The 17,320-nt window shown below is 45.7% G+C and overlaps 1 protein-coding gene across 9 annotated transcripts in view; it reads left to right on the forward strand.

The window, feature by feature from the left end:
• RBM33 (RNA binding motif protein 33) overlaps nucleotides 1–17,320 on the forward strand; it is a 106,415-nt gene that overhangs the window by 42,977 nt on the left and 46,118 nt on the right. For 8 of the 9 annotated variants that reach the window (XM_052639205.1, XM_052639206.1, XM_052639209.1 and 5 more), the window contains 3 exons: nucleotides 4,089–4,297; nucleotides 8,481–8,772; nucleotides 12,352–12,410. In XM_052639205.1, coding sequence (XP_052495165.1) covers nucleotides 4,089–4,297; nucleotides 8,481–8,772; nucleotides 12,352–12,410 — 560 coding nt within the window. The remainder of the gene's footprint in view (nucleotides 1–4,088; nucleotides 4,298–8,480; nucleotides 8,773–12,351; nucleotides 12,411–17,320) is intronic. The other variant, XM_052639207.1, reaches the window with a different exon arrangement.

Consider the following 17,320-nt stretch of genomic DNA (forward strand, 5'->3'; position numbering starts at 1 on the left):
AAAAGAGCTGAGAAGTTGGCCTTGGGTAAAAGGAGATGGAGCAGGCTTAGGTCTTAAAATGGGGGGATGGGAAAAAATGAAAAGTATTGTCAGCAGGAGTGATTGGCAGCGTTACACAGCAAGCACATTGGAATAGGCATCTGAGTCTCGGGCTGGGGTAAGATGGACAAGGGAAAGATGGCGCCCCTCGCTGCTCACAGACAGCGGTGGGCCTGGCTTGTTAGGGAAGGAGAGTGCCGTCGCGGGGCGGGGTGTGGTGAGCATCCCTTCTGCTTCTGTGTAGCAGGGCTGTGGCTTTATTACATAAGTCTGGGAGCCGTACATTATGTCTTAATAACAGTGTTAGCTGCATGTTCTAAGTGTGTGAAGTCAGCTCTCAGACACCGTTAGGATTGGCGGCCTAGGCTGTCTGCAGCCAGCTGCTGACGGGCTCTGGTGCACTTTCTAGATCACCCTCTCTGCACCCCCAGAGCCCCTGCTCCTCCTGTCCCCTGCTCCTCAGCTACGGTTATCTCACCTCTGTTCACTTGAACTTGACCCAAGCACTGACAAGTTCTGAAGTGTCCGACTTGCCTGTGTTCATAATTTGTACTTGTTTTATCCCCGCGTCCCTTTCTTTTCAGGATCTTTGCCTTGTTTGGTTCTTCACAGGGTCATTTGTACTTCTTTTATTAAAGAGTTTGTGTTGCTTTTTTTTTTTTTTTAAGTAGTTTCTTAGTTCTGTAGTCATGTCATCCTGAGACAGGAGGCTGGAAAGGGTTAGTGATGGGCAGGTTGGCCCTTTAAATATGGGCGGAGAGGCAAGAGTAGCTGAAGCATTAACCGTTCTACCATTTACCGTTCTTTTAAACGTTAGGAAAAAAGCCTTTAAATGTATTTGTGCCGAATGTGGTTCTTTGGCTAGATAATAGGGCAAATAAAATTGATGCTAAGAAGTGTCTTTCTCTGTTCCCTATTGTCAGCCAGTGTAGGAAAGCTACAGTAGGAGAGCTCAGTGTTTAAAAACAGGTTTTCATTTTTCTAGAAAAATTAGGATTATTCCCAGTATAGGAAGGATTTTTCTGTTTATTTTAGAGTTTGATTTCCTAAAACAGGGAGCTCCCTTGTTTCCTTAACACCCCTCACCCCAACAAAAAGTTAATTTTATACAGAAGAAAAATATTCATTGAGAAAGAGAAGATCCTATAGTATTTGGTATACTAGAAATTCTCATGAATTTTTACTCATCACTTTGTGTACTCCTGGTGATAGAAATATCAGTTTCAGGTTTTGCATACAGGCGCTTGCATTGATTTGACTGTATAAAGCTGCTCACATACTCTTTGTAATGGGATTAAAATATCTTGCTACTGGAGTATGTATATCATCTCCTGTGATGGATTTTTCTTGACAGTTGATATCTTTTAACATTCTGAATACAAATAAAGGCAGTTATTTTGTGATACCATTGATTACTTTTGAGAACACTGCACTCGACAAAGAAGAATGAAATAATGCTCTGGCCTGGGAATAGTGAGTTTTCTTCAGAATCTGGAAGGGTATTCAGTCACTTTTAGTCTTATTCATATTCAAATGTATGATGTCATCCTTAAGTAATTCATATTTGTGATAGTCTTGACCATTATGGAGCCTGAGACACAGATGTTGATGTGTATTTTCAGTTCATATTGGATTAGGCATAGAATTTTGGGCTGTTACCTAAGTTATGATCTTAAGTACTGAGCTTTTGTCCTCAGCCAGGATTCTGGGAATTAAATACCTTAGAGAAAATGTGACATCATCAGTTTTCCCAAGGATACAAAACTGTATACTTAGGAGACAAATTTTTCATTATGTAAAAAGGATCCCATAGGATATGAGGGCTTAATTCTCTCACAGAATGCAGTTGACAAGGGTTTCTAGAACATGCATGTGTAAGAGAAAGATTTATTTTGAATGGCAACGTCAAAAGCCATCTCTAAAACATGGGTGTCACTGACCAGTTACCCTGAAGTGTCAGCACAGAGGTTCAGAGGGGCCACGTGTTTTGCCCTAGGAGATGGACCTCAGATTCTCTCTGGAAGCAGTACCAGTGGAAAATGAAAGACTGTGCTTATTTTAGTTAGGCTTTTATAATTTGTAATCTGTGAGTAAGCTGCTGGGTTTTGCCATATTCTAAGTTTCATTGGGCACAGGTAATACATGAAATTACGTTCCATTGCTTTAGCCTGAAGAACATTGTTGTTAGGCCCACATAATGTTCTCTTGAAATAGTATCCTTGGTTAATTTTGCTTAAGGCAAATGATCTTTGGGGAAAACAGTATTTTTAAATTGATATATAAATTATGTATTTATACAGTAGAATACTCCAGTAGAGAAAAGAAATAAACATCTGCAATAACACATTTTTTTCATCTGTTAATAAACAATTTAAGATCAGTAGTGCCAGCAGTAAGATAACTACCTTCAGTTTACACAGTAGTCCTTGCATTTGCAAGGTTTTAAAAATTTCTTGATTCAATTATCTTGTTTATTAAAAAAAAAGAGCCACAACCAAAAATAAAAACTTCAGACTGTCATTTGTTGTTTCTGTTTTGCCAAATAAACTGTATTTTGTAGATATTCATTATGTATTAGTTAAAGTATTTTTATATACATATGTTTTTCTTAAGCACATTTTAGAAAGGGACAGCACAATGTAAAACTTCGTTACATTACACTATCTCTTTACTTTGGAATATAGACCTAGTTCAGAAAACACTTAAGCGGAAATTAACATTTCAGTTGAAGTTAACAAATGTAATTTCCATCCCGTCATATTTTGGTGACCTTTTGTGACAGCTTGTCTCAATTGGAGGAATGCATTTTTACTTGCTGATTAAAGATGTCATTTGAAACCATTTTATTACTGGGGATAGTGAAATTAATCTTGACACTTAGAACCACTAGAAAAATAATTGCTGATTCACCGCATAAAATGTGTATGTGAACCTATCATGTAGTCAAGATTAGAATAAAAGTCTGTGCTTGTTAAGAGGAGATTAAATTTTCTTTAGAATGGAGTCTAGATCCGTTTGAAGGGAAGGGGGATACCTTAGAAACAGTCTCAAGAAAATGAAATGTGGCTTAGAGATTTTGGAAGAGTTTGGAGATGATTATTAAATCCAAGGTAGGAGAAAAACTGGTAATATTTAAAATGTACCCTTTGCTGTGGAAGAAGGCGTGGGAATGCTTCTTAGTAGGATTCAGTGAAATCTTGAAAGGTGTTTACTAATAGAGTATATACTATCATAACTTAGAACTGTATTTGAATGAGTTAGCCTTTTTCTTCTAAGAATTCAGAATAACGTGCCTAGTGAGTAGGGCCAGAAATGCTGATTGTGGCCCCACAGCGTTGGTCAGAGAGGAGGGCACCGCTTTGCGGCTTTGCTCTCATTTGCTGTGGCTTCCCTGCAGGTGGTATGGATGTAGGTCTGCCTGCACGGAGTAAAGTCGTTGCCTTTAAATAAGTCGGAAAATCTGACTTGTGTAGTGCTGAATGAGTTTCCGTTCTTCATGAACCTTAAGTATTTGGCTTGAGAGTGATTTTATTAGTAGGTTTGCTTTTAAAGCAGAACAATCAGTAGTTTGTAATTTTTGAGTCTCTGTGCCACTGTGAATTAATCAATACTTACACTGGATCCGCATAGGCGAGTGTCCTGGTTTAGGACTGGGGTAGCCAGGTCTTGACCAGCATCATCTGCCATCAGTGAAAGAATGTGATGCCTAGCAGATGAGGAGTGGTGATTGGGTTGAACTTGGTCAGCTCCTCCTTTTTAGCTTTCCTCAGCACATTTTAGTGGTCTCAAATGAAAATTCAGATTTGCAGGAGGTCCTTGTATCTGAAGGAAGAAGCGTGTCTTCGTGTCACAGGCCTCACTCACGGGGTCCTGGTGTCTCTGTATCCTGCCCCCGGCTGCTTACTGCTGAGGTGGAGTTGGTGGTTGTTGGAGAAGCACTCGCTGATCCTGAGTTTCCTTGTCACATACTTGTTTTTTTTTTGTTTCTCCCTATAGATCTGATTCTGCCTCTTTGAAGGTATCTAACGCATATGCATCTTTTCTAATAGAGCTTTCAGCAGAAGCCAAAGCCGCGCTGCTTGAATTTGAAGAGAGGGAGCGGCAGCACAAGCAGGGCCGCTATGGCTCCAGGCGGGGAGGAAGGAGAGGAGGCTCGTCCCTGTGCCGCGGCGTGGGAGACCAGAGGAGGGAGAGCAGCGAGAGGGGCCGCGCCAAGGACCACAGGCCTGCTCTGCTGCCCACGCAGCCCCCTGTGGCGGTGAGTCGCTCAGCTCCGTCCTGGGAGCCTGCACGCTGAGAGCAAGTGACAGTTCTCTCTGGTGTGGGTTTTGTATTTTGCATTTGCCTTAGTCTGAGATGAAAATTTAGTAAAAGGCGTCATGGCTAAAGTTTCTTTATAGCCTGTGGTATGATTTCGTTGTTGTTCAGTTGCCAAGTCGTGCCTGACGCTTTGCGACCCCATTGACCGCAGCACTCCAGGCTTCCCTGCCCCTCACCGTCTCACGCAGTTTACCCATGTTCATGTCCATCGAGTCGCTGATGCCATCCACCGTCTCCTCCTCTGTGGTCCCTTTCTCCTGCCTTCAGTCTTTCCCAGCATCAGGGTCTTTTCCACTGAGTCTCCTCTTTGTATCACGTGGCCAGTGTATTGGAGCTTCAGCATCCGTCTCTCCAATGAGTATTTAGGGTTGGTTTCCTTTTAGATTGACTGGTTTGATCTCCTTATAGTCAAAGGGACTCTTCAAGAGTCTTCTCCAGCACCATAGTTCGAAAGCACCTGTTCTTTGGCACTCAGCCTTCTTTATTGTCCAGCTCTCACGTCTGTTCATGACTACTGGAAAGACCATAGCCTTGACTATGCAGACCTTTGTCAGCAAGGTAGTCTTTGCTCCTAACACTCTGTCTGGGTTTGCCGAAGCTTTCCTGCCAAGAAGCAGCTGTCCTCTAATGTCATGGCTGTAGTCACCATCCGCAGTGATTTTAGAGCCCAAGCAAAGGAAATCTGTCACCGCTTCCACTTTTTCCCTTTCTATTTGCCATGGAGCGATGGGAGCAGATGCCAAAAAATCCCAGTTTTTTAATATTGAGTATTAAGTCAGCTTTTTTTCACCCTCCTCCTTTATTCTCATCAAGAGACTCTTTAGTTCTACTTCACTTTCTTCAATTAAAGTGGTGTCATCTGCATATCTGAGGTTGTTGATATTTCTTCTGGCAGTCTTGATTCCAGCTTGTAACTCATCCAGTATATGGTCTTAAAAATCCAGTCTTCTAGTATTGAGGTAGTGAAGACTGATTCTTTGCCAGTACGGACGAAGAAAGAAGCAGTGAGAGAGCTGATGTCTTCCAGGGGTCGAACCACACAGGAACCTTGCTCATCTCTTCTGCTGGTGGATGGGCACTGCTCCTGTGAGCACCATTCTGAAAACACAGGCTCTGTTACATTGAGAATATAGCCATAATGGTGTATTTTATAAAATATTTTTTCTTACATACTGCTTACCATAGGTTTTTCCTTAAATGTAGCAGTTTCTCTTACAAATAACTGTCATCTCCTCTCCATAGAAACAGAGATTGTCATATCCATAAAAAATTTTCATAATTTAGGACTAAATCATGTAATTGTCATTTCAGCTTCGTTTGAATTTCTCTGTGTTTCAGAGGTGAGACATCTCAGGAACAAAGACAGGAAGTGTAGTGGGTTTTTTTTTTGGTGGTTGTTCCAGTTAACTGTAGTATTTTATAGTTTTTCCTTCAGAAGTTAGTCTTTCAGGACAGATTTATTTAAGGTAAATATGTGTTCACACTGTCTGTCCTCCTATATTATTAGGTGAGTGTAGGGGAAAATCACACCTGACCTCGGTGTAGAAAGCTGTGTTTTACTAGGCATTCATTTGTGAAATAACAAAGTAGAAAAGGTGATATACTATTTTTGCATGAGAATTCTAATTTCAGTGAACAGGGAAGAAAGGCAGGTGGGTTGATCACAGCATAAAGAGATTGATGATATGGATAGCTGCTCTCGGCTCATACAACCATTTGTTTTTAAGCTTCTCTGATAGCAGGAAGGTGGGCGCTTCAGTTTTTTCCTTTTCTTCCCCATCTTGGGTCCTCGCCCCCAGCTTCCATTGTGTGTGTTGACCTGCCAGCTCCATGATTTTGGCCTCTGAAGGGGGGAAACAGCCAGCTGAGGACCAGTTTTCACATAGCTGTTCCTCCAGGATCCTGGAAAAGTAACTGAACTCCCTGCTTTCTTACCCATAGAGAGAGGCTCGACTGGGGGCCCTCAGTGCTCTAGAAGTGTTGCCCAAGTGTCAGTTGACCCAAGTCCCTCCTGACAGCAGCATCGTGTCTGGAATTCGCTAGTGCCAGGGCTTTTCTAGGTGCCAGCGGGCTCAACCTGCTGCTGGCCCGACTCAGCCTGCTGGAGCTGTGGCCAGTGAGCTGTGCGTGCGTCTTGGCCAGCAGTGGTGTTTTGGAGTTGCAGGCTGCTGAAGCAGTCACAGCTCTCCAACATGGCCTCATTGCTCCGCTTGTGCCCACCTCGGTCCCGGCCGTGCCCCACCCCAGAGTGGTCTGTGTCCCCGGTTCCTTTTCTGCCGTGGCTTTGCTTGTGTCTGGTTTCTCCTTGGTCCATCTGTTGGTGCTGGCACTTTGTTCCTGCCAGTCCTGAGTGTGCTCTGAGAATCGCCTCCTCACCTTTGCAGTCTGTCCTAGTGGACTGCTCTCTGGGCCCTTGGGCATCACCTGTGAGCTCCTCTTTCTTGAGGCTCTCTTATTTTGAGTGTCTTGAGATTGGGGTGTAGTCTCTTCTCTTTCAACGGGACCCCTTCTCTCTCTCCTGTTTCTTTGGCTGCATTGTTCTCAGGCCAGTTTCTGATCAGAGCTCTTGCTTGGCAACATTGTCCTTCCTGCCATCTGCTCTCTCCGCATGAGTCTGGGTCTCTAGCCTGCACCTCTTGCCAGCTCAGTTTCTTCATTTCCTAGCTGCCCTGGGCTTCTCTGCATGGCTGTTGCGCAGGCCCTAAATTCCCCTTGTTTAGAACCTGTGATCTCCTTAAAAGTCCCTCGCGTGGCCGAGTGAGGGGCCCGCCCTGCGTGCTTTCCCAGCTGAGCTGAGGTTCGGTTTAGCTGTCCCTCTGTCAGCGCGCTGCCCCTGCGGATTCAGTGCTGAGCGGGATAGAAGAGGCTGCTCACGCACAGCTGTGCACGCCACAGACACTGTGCGTCAGAGGAGAGCGTGTGTGTCCAGGGATTTATGCCAGCTCTGCATCTTCAGGAAAGCCCTCCCCGAGGAAGGGTGGGTTCGGCGAGGTCGTGTGCACTTGGGTTTCAGAATTCCCAGACCACGGCTGTTTCTCTCCTTTAGCTCTTGGTGTCTGTGGCCTGTTAAATGGTCCGTCTTCTTCTGTCCCCTTTCCCCTCGTCTGTCACACACTGTTAGTCGTCATCGTCAGACACTGTAGAGGCTCCGGAACGGAACTGAGAAGCCGCTGAAGGCTGGCGTCCTCCCGGGCGGCCAGTGTGCAGGGTGCCCTGGCCGGTGGTGGCCTGTTGCCTCTGCCGCCGTGAGTGGCCGGTTGGATGAGTGCTCACAGGCAGGGCTTGTGGAACCAGGTTCTCTGCTCCTCTGCTCACCGGCCGCTCGATCTTGGAGGAGGAGGGTCACGACAAGGGCTGGCTTCATAGGCTTGTTGGGCGTGAATTACCCCACATACAGACCTTTCAGCGTGTGCGTAAGACACCGGCGGAGGGGAGGAGGCCCAGTCCTCTTGAGGCTGCTGCTGTGGTGGGGGTCTCCTCCTCTCTCCAGACTGTTGCACTAAGTAACCCCGAGATCCCTGGCCGCGTGGAGGGGGTGTGTTCCCACTCTGGCGCCCTCCAATCTTGGAGTGCTGCTGCAGCCACGCGTGTGTTCCCCTCCGCTGCTCTCAGGTGATGCCATTCCACCCCTCGCCTGGCTCCTTCCCCTCCTTCCTGGTTCAGAGGCCACTCTCTCAGGAACCGCCCCCGCCCCTCTGGGAGCCCTTGGGCCTCTCTGCAGCCTGCTCTCTAACGGGGCTGCCCCTGCACTGCCCGCCGTCTCATAGGCTTTCTGGAGGAGCGGGCCGCCCAGGCAGCTTGTGCTCCGCCCACAGCGCATGGCTCCTGGCGGGCAGTTCTGATGGTTGAGTTGCAGTTTTTCCCTTTTGGAATCCATGCGTCGTGTTTGGGGGCTGCGGTCTTCCCTCCCTGTCCTGATGTTGGCTCTCGTCGTCAGACGGTAGCCATAACCGTGAGCAGGTGGAGCAGCTCATTTATCCTGCTGTTCTATACAAGTTGTTACTAATAAATTTATTTCTGAGTCAACTCTTACAGTGCAGTCAGTGTGAAGTCTGTAAGGCAGTGGCATTTTTCCTTGTAAGCGTTGATTGCTGTGACTTTGTCTCTTTTGGTGGTTTTAGACGTACTCTCCAAGACTAATTCCTCCTCCACAGCCTCAGCCGCCGCCGCCGCCGCCGCCGCCACCACCGCCGCCGCAGCAGCCGATCCGCAGTCTTTTCCAGCAGCAGCAGCTCCAGCCCCTGCTGCCCCTGCAGCACCCACACCACCCCTCGCCTCCGCAGGGGATGCACATGCCGCCCCAGATCGAGGCCCCCCGCGTGATGATGACCCCTCCTCCCGTGACCCCGCAGCAGCCCAAGAACATACACATCAACCCCCACTTCAAAGGGGCCGTGGTGACGCCCGTCCAAGGTATGCGCCTCCTTTGCTGTGGCCACGCTCCAGGTTACTGGCCGGTCTGTCGTCACTTCCAGGCCCATAAGGACGCCGGGGGCTCCCCGACTCCTTCCTGCTGCTCTGATGCGCGCTGGCTGGCGGGTCAGGCCCCTCTCAGCTTGTGTGCCTTCTGTCACGGCGCCCTGGGGAGAGCACTGCCAGCGTGCGGCAACGGTGCAGGGCCTTAGAGGCCACTGTGGAGGGCTCTGGGGGGGTTGAGTGCGAAGGGCCCGTCCCCTCAGGTGCCACTCGCGCTGCTTCCTTTGAGTTCCAGAGGTACACATCCGTCTGTTCATGGTCAGTTCTGGTGGCATGATCACAGACACACGTTCCTGGAGCGAGGAGACTAGTGCTAAGCAGTGAATACAGAGCATATCTTCACGCACCTGCTCAGCGCAGCGTTGATGGAGATGCTGCTCTCTGTGGTGTTGGAGATCTGTCGGTGAACACAGCGGTCAGCACTTGCTGTGGTTGTCAGTCTAGCACCTTAGCAGCGACAGTGAGCTGTGAAGATGGTACACGAGGGCCCTGTGTGGTGCGTTGGAGGGAAGCGCAGTGCTGAGGAGAGCACGGGGATCCCATGGTGGCGGGCCTGACTGCGCTGAGAAGGGAAGGTCCGAAGGGGCGGGGCTGCTGACGTGCCTGCCAGCGGAGGGGTCTTCCAGGCAGAGGGGCCGGTTGGTGCAGGGGCGCCTCTTTCTGATGCGGCTGTGGCTTTTGTGCTCAGGTAACTGAAGAGAGGCCAGGTGACACGTGGTGGAGTGCGGTGGTGGAGAGAAATGCGGAAGCTTGTCATGTGAGGCCTGGGAGCTGTCCTGAGAGCTGTGCTTCTGTTCCGAATGAAGTGGGCTGTGACTAGAGGAGTCTGAGCACAGGAATAGCATCCTCGCTCTGTGTTTGACAAGGGTTGTTCTTGCTGCTGGTTGAGAGGGGGCTCGTGAGGGCGGCAGGGGTGGAAACCAGCGGGGAGGTGAGTGCAGTGGCCCAGCTCAGGGCGTGGCAGTGATCGGGTCAGGAGCCAGGCATGCCTCAGGGCGGGACTGATGGATGGGCCGGGTGTGGGCGGGAGAGAGGACACAGCTACGCAGAAGGAGCTCGAGCGCTGGAGGGCGGGGTTGCCGTCTTGGAGTGCTCAAGCCCGGCAGGCTTTCAGGGGAAGACGGCAAGTCCTGTGCTGGAGGTGCACCTAGACGCGCGGGCACACGTGTCTAGGGTGAGGTTGCTAGGGAGCGTGCGGACGAGATCTGGGTGCGAAGCTGAAGTGGGGCTCTGTTGGCATCTCGATGGACCTGGGGCCTGAAGCCTGGGGCTCGTGACATGCCAGCTGGGGGTCTGTAGGGAGGGGGAAGCCGGGAGACTGTGGAGGACGGGGGCTAGCGGAGCCCAGTGCTCCGGTGGCTGGGCGTGGGCTGCAGGCTGGGTGCTGGGCCTGCAGGCGCCGGGTCTGTGGGGTTCGGACAGGGTGCTTTTGGTGACGTGGAGGCAGTACAGGCCTCACTGACGTGGGCTTGAGCGGGAACGGGGTGCAGGCGTGGGAGACGAGTGCATCAACAGGGATGAGGAGTGTCTTGCCAAGATGGCCGTTGCGGAGCAGGAGAGTGCGAGTGCTGGGCAGCCCCAGCTTCCCTGGGGCTGTCGGCCGTGAGCTTGGAGAGACCTGGCCGCCTGCATGGTTCTCTCCAACCCACTCCCCTCTGCGTCAGGGGTAGTCTAGACAGCATTGGAGTTGCTGGAGTTAGGGTGTCGACGAAGCAGTAGAGGAGGCGTCTTGCTCACAGTGAAGGCCATGGAGTGCAGGATGATAAGGGGCCAGGAGATGCTTGTGGGGTCCTGCAGTTGGGAGGTTAGAGTCTTGGAGGGAGTGACGCGGGAAGGTTGAGATAGCCTAAGGTCATGGAGAGCAGGTCTTAGGGGCTGGGGCAGCTCTGGAAACAGCAGCTTGACTGCACTTAGTTAAATAGAAAGCCGCTGCTGTTCTTGAGAAAGGCTGGCTGTCTAGTTGTCTCCTGTACGCAAAAGATAAAGTAACCCTGTGATTCTCAGCCTCACACAGTCAAAAGGTGTTTTAAAAAATTAAAAAGATGTATGCACACCTTTGTCTGATAGCACCTACTTTCTTTTCAAGGATGAAGAGTGTTTTACCATATTGTAATCAACCAGTTTTGTCGGAAATTTAACTTGTTTTCCAGATTTTCACTATTAAAGTTGAAAACTTAGTCCATTAATTCATGGGACAGTGTGGGATATAAATATTGAAGGTCAGATATAAAGAGTTCACGGTCCAGCTGAAATGGTTTCTTAGCATCACAGGTTGTAAACTGTCTCCTGTTCACAGTGGGGGAGGAAGCAGGTAAGTAGAAGTGCGATCATAATCAGAAGTCTAATGTACCGATTTCTTTGCTTAATCATAATAAGTAAAAAATAGTTTGTCTTAGTGCTCTATTTTAAAAATAGTTTTGATTGACTTTTAAGCTATGTTACTTCTGTGGTGCTGATTTACCAGAACTTTTTAAAATTAAAACTAAATGCTGTTATATTGTTCTTGCTGAGTTCCCCATGGTATCCCTTTGTGTCTGTCTGTGTTTGATCTTCTCTTATAAGCACATTGGTCATATTGGGTCAGGGTCCCCCTGCCCCGCCCCGTGACCTCATTTTCCCTCCGTCACTTCTTTAAAGGTGCATTTCCACGTAACCTTCCGGAGTCCTCGTGCTGAGGCCTCTGGAGTGTGAAGCTGAGAGGGGGCTGCAGGCCAGCCCTTGCACTGGCCAGCCGAGACCTTCCTGGACGCGTCTGGCAGGACATTTTAATGGAGGGTTAGCATGCTACCATAGAGTGGGCACCTCTTGCGAGGGGATTTTTTTACCTCGCAAATCAAAATCAGTATAAGGCTCATGTATGAAACAGCTTAAACATGCAGGGTGTGGAACTAGCATTTGGCTTTTTCCCTGTTTTTGAAACTATTTGACCACTGTTCTGGCAAGTTGATGGAATTGTGCCTCTTGAAACACAAAGACGGACGACAGGTCTCGGCATGGCAGGTTGTCGAGTAGGGTGTTCTGTGCTACAGCAACCAACACAGATAGCCACACAGTGTGTGCACGTTTTCTATTCTCTGCCCGCTTCACTTCATCTCCCGCCTCCCTCCCTCGTGAGCCTGGAGGATTTGGATATAAATTTGTGTTCGATGGGCGTCGGAAAACGTAACTCGGGTTAGATAACCTGGATCACCTGCATATGGATGCCGAAAACAAAGATTTCTTACCGTAAAGGAATAATGTCTTCCTGGTGCGAAGTATTTTAACTCTTAAATAAGAGTTCACCGTTGAAGTGGAAGCTTCTGCTTGTGCTATTGTACACTGAAGACAGAAGCTCTCTCCCCGCCCCTTTATGCGACTGTGTCAGTACAAACATGCAGCCTTTGCGGAAGTGTGAACGTGATGTGTTGTGTGTGTTGTGCACACAGGCTGTGTTCCGTGTGGCGCTTGGTGTGTCGTGCTCCTCTCCGGGCGGGTTCGGGGTGAAGTCACGTGTAACGAGTGCTGTTTTCCTCACAGTGCCCTTGCTGCCAGTCCCGAGCCAGCCGAGACCTGCGGTGGGACCCCAGAGATTCCCAGTGAGTAGCAGCTGCTCCTTCTGCTCTCGTAGGGAAGAGCATACATTCACCAGGAAATATTAATATGGCAGATACAAGTGGTTCCAGCCAAATAGAAGTTTAAGGATTTGTAAATATTGACAGTAATTTTTGCAGTAGAAAATGTTTGTTAAAAGCTTAAGGTCAATGGATTTTTGAGAATGGAATTAATTTTGTTTAACTGTAAAATTGTTGAATCAGGATCATCAGTAGAATGCCTTTTGTCTTAAAGAATATGGATTTTGATTTTATTATTGCCTCATGTTAGGTGAGGAAGGGCCTTTGTTATTGTGTGTGTAGAGCCATGTGTGCACTTGGGTAAGTGTGAGTGTGTGTATGCAGTTTTAGGGAGTAATAATAAGATGTCTACTTGTTTAAAAAAACAAGCTCAAAGGTCTTCATGAGCCATTGGTTGTATATTTTAAAAATGCAGGTTTTCTTTTTAGAGTATCTTTAAGACACCCCTCGCCCCACTTTCCTGTTGTTCCCATAATTTTATCCATTCTTCTGATAATGTTTTAATTAGAAGAAAAATGTCCATTAAATAGTTATCCATTTAAATAAATAAATTTCATTTTATTTGACTTTTTGGTTTGATTTGTAGTTAGTTCATAAATTTATTATATCAGTGAGAATGTGTTCTAAGAAGAATTTGAGGGAAAAAAAGGACCACACCATAACATTTTAGTTTGTATTTAAAACAGATATAGTTTTGTTGATGCTAAATAATCTGATTTCCTGGAAATACCTAAATGACCTGTTTGACCCTAGCTTTGATCCTCAGTAGCTACCATGTTTATGTGGGTCATAAAGGAATGTGTAGTCAGATGATTATTCAAAAAGACAGTTTTGGATTTAAAGGTTCAGAGTATTTTTTAGGAACTTTCTTGATTTGTAGTTAATCTTTATGACATCATATTGTTTCTAGAACTGATTCCTACTGGTTTCAGATGCTTTATTAGCTAATTTTTTTAAATTAACTGATCAAGTTCTAAAAACTAGTTATTTTAAAAATTAGGTGACATTTATTGAGTACAGATCCTTACTTGAAACAGGTGTCTAAATAGTTAAGATTTATTAATTGCATTACTCAAGGATAAATATGTGTGATTTTAGTCATTGATTTATTTCTTTTGGTAAATAATTTAACTGATAGTTATTATAAAGCACTAACATTTTTTAAAAAGTACTTTTTCTTATTTTCAGGGTTGTGAGCTTTTGCATTAGAATCATAATTGATTTTGTGTATATATTTTATTAGGAATGCGCAGATAAAATTTGATGAAAGCAAATGTAGTTTAAAATTATAAAGCAAGGTTGTGTGTAAATATAAAATTAGAAAAATCATTTGCAGTTTTCAGCTACTTATAATTTCACTTGTACAAACATTTGTATCTGATACTAAAAGAAACCTTGTATTACTTGAGGTCATTACAAAGAGGATAATAAAATAATTTGTGAGAAATTAAACTAAAAGTTATATGATACTCTGAGGGTGGTAAATATTAGTGAACTGCTCTTGGAGCAGTTCTTGCAAGGTGTAATGTTTTGTTCTTATTTTTAAGGTGGACTATGTGTACAGATGATGGGAAACAGGCTAGAGATTAGTCATATGTGTCATATAATTTGAGGAATAGTCACTGCCGTTCAACATGTATCTTTAAGCCCCAGTGCTGGTTCTTAGACTCTGTGCTCAGTTGCTCAGCTGTGTCTGACTCTTTGCACCCCATGGACTGTAGCTGGCCAGGCCCCTCTGTCCAAGGAATTATCCAGGCCAGAATTCTTGAATGGGTAGCAATTCCCTTCTCCAGGGGGTCATCCCAATTCAGGGATCGAACTTGCATCTCCTGCATTGGCAGGCAGATTGAGTTACAATAGAGGGTTTTTTTTTTTAAAGTTCATCAAAATATTATTGGGAAGGAGGCTAACTCTAGGCTGTCTCCTGTTGTTTTACGTACACCAGATTTTTAAAAAAAAATTTTAAATATCTTAATGAGTATTAATTTGTATATAATTTTAAAGGTTCTTTTTCTTTTACAGTTATTACAAAATTTTGGCTATATTCCCCATGTTGTGCAATACATCCTTGAACCTATGTTACACCCAGCGGTTTGTATCCCCCACTCCCCTACCCTTATTAATCCCTGCCGCCCTCTGCCTTGTAAGCACTGGCTTATTCCCCATATCGTGAGTCTGCTGCCTTTTTGTTGTATTCACTAGCTGTCTTTTTTAGATTCCACATATATGTGATTTCATACAATATTTGTCTTTCTCTGTCTGATTTATTTCACTTAGCTTAATATCCTCCACATCCGCCTATATTGCTGCAGATGGTAAAATGTCGTCCTTTTTTATGGCAAAGTACTATTCCATTGTGTGTGTATATGTATATACATCTTCCTTATCCATTCATCTGTTGATGGACATTTAGGTTGCTTCCAGTCTTGGCAGCTGTAAACACTGCTGCTGTGAACACTGGGGTGCATTTATCTTTTTTGAGTAACATTATTTTTTCCCTTTTCTACTAATCGGTTCTACTTTGCGTTTTAATCAGTGTAGATGTGGTTTCATAACCACTCAGTGAGTTTCTCCCGTGCTGAATGTTCTGTATAGTGCTAGTCCTTAAACCGTAAAACGTATGAGCACAGGCCCATGAAGCCTGGTTTCCTCCTGAAGAGAGAGTGCTCTTGGGGCTTAAGAAAGCCCCTTGGCGATTTCGTGCTGATGGCAGTGTACCCTGCGGGCTCTTTCTTGGTTCTTTTCGATAGAGGAGTTTAGTCTTTATTTTAATTTTAAACTGAATTTTGCTTTGTAAAGTGACTACACACACACCAATTGATAAAACATGTCTTAGGAAAGCTGGCTTCAGTTTCGTCATAGGGTCTGTTTGGATCAGTGTGCTTTGCTGGTACACAGGAAAGATTTGAATTACAGAATGTGTCAAGTGGAGCAAAGTGCATTTTGATTGGGCCTTTCCCCCGCCTAAACCCCTTTAGTGAGTTTCCATTGCTCTGCTCCTGGACAGCTTCGTATGCTTGCTCGCATTGTGTGAGAAGCGGATTCCTGTCTCTACGGAGTCCCAGGCATCCTGCGCTCAGTGGAGCCAGCCTGGCCCCGGGCCTCGTGTGCACAAGTGCAAATGAACGGTGGCTCACCGGGGAAGCCCTCAACTTTACTTTCTTAATAGTCTATTTTGTTGGACAGTTTTGTAAAAACTTGAGAATTCTCAATTTAGCACTAGTGTGCCTAGAAACTGTACCAAGTGATAATACCTCCGGTCTTAGAATTCAGCAATTAGAACTCTAGGGGCCTGAAGGGCTACAGCCCGTGAGGTCAAGGAGTCGGACATGCCTGAGTGAGTGGGCACACACAAGCTATGCTTAATGTAGCAATACTGATATTTTAATTTCCTGTTAATGAATTTTATTTATAGAAGTGAATAAACATTTTCTAAAAACAAAGATTTGAATGCCAAAGTAATATCATAAGAAAAGGATTCCTTACTTTTGACCCTTTTAGAAGCTGCTACTTAAGCTCTCAGCAGTGGGCTGGCGCTGCTTCTGCCATGCTAGTCTCTGTGTCCAGATGGGATTTTCCCTTCATTCCTTCGTTTATGGAGTTTAGTGAAGTGCTCTGTAATTTAAGTTTCTGTCTGAAAATTAGATTCACGTATTTAATTTTAGTTACAGATATAGCCATTAGTGCTTTTTTCTCTCTTAAGCTTTTATTCCCAGGACTATTTTATTTTTTCAGATCAGAAATGTGAATCTTTTTTTAAACTATAATATGTCTCAGTTGATAGCACACATATCAGAGAGTGAATCATTTTCATGCTTACTTTCATATCAGAATATTAATCTGCTGAATGTAAAATGTACCTTAGAAGTAGTGACTGCTTACAAACGTGGACAGACACAGGAAGAGAGCCTGTGCTCAGGAGTTCAGAGTGCCTGTCGGTCCCTCCTCCCTTTCAGCTCCTTCTGTCCTGTCCAGTCCTGCCATCTAGCCACCTACCATCCCCCAGTCTGCTCCTGAAGCATTTGCGTTCCTGCCAGGACCTTTGAGTGGAATTTCGCAGGACAGTAGTGGTTTTCTCTCTTGTTTTGTTTTTGCAGGGGAGTGGGGCTGGGGAGACTGTTCACCTTTCAGCAAGTAGGCTTCTGTCTTTGTGTCTGTTAGAAGTCTGTTCTGAGTTCCACTGTCTTTGTTTTACACATTAGTTTCATAGATTTCTCTTTCCACAGAGGCTGTCTCTGATGTTTTTGTCCTTTCCTTATCCATAAGTATGGCTAGTCATTTATGTATTTGTCCTCAGAGAGGTTTGTTGTTGTTAAAAGTTTGTCCACTTAAAAAAGTAACACTGGAGTGTTGATTAATAATATTTTCAAAAGTGTTACTTTGAGATTTTGCTAATGTAGTTTCAGTGTCAGGTAAAGCATATGGATAAATTTTAAGTAGCTCACATTGTGAAGATTCTTGACTTAGGGTATTTTAAAACCTATTCATTGGTTTTGCATTGGTGTTTCTGTCAGGGCTGGTGTTTCAGGGTGGCTAGTTACTGAATCATTTTCATGCTTGCTTGCTTCTTCACGCTTGCATTCTCAGTGCTGGTATTTCAGGGTAGCTAGTTAAATACTGAGTAATCTGGCTGCTGAATAATTTCCTAGTGACCTTTGTTTCAATTAAAACTAAGTTATGTTCGGAAAGGACTAGCATGCGGAGTTTGAATTAGGCTTCTTAGTGATTCCTTTGTGAGGTAGACCCCGATACCTGAGGTTGCGATTTGTGTCTCCCATGTGATTACAGCACCTCATAGGTAGGTCTGACTGCGCTGTGCCTCCATGGAGCAGGGGGCCTGGTGTCAGGTGGTGGTGACTGACACTTCTGGATGC

This window comes from Budorcas taxicolor, chromosome 4 (assembly GCF_023091745.1).
Source record: "Budorcas taxicolor isolate Tak-1 chromosome 4, Takin1.1, whole genome shotgun sequence".
NCBI lineage: Eukaryota > Metazoa > Chordata > Mammalia > Artiodactyla > Bovidae > Budorcas > Budorcas taxicolor.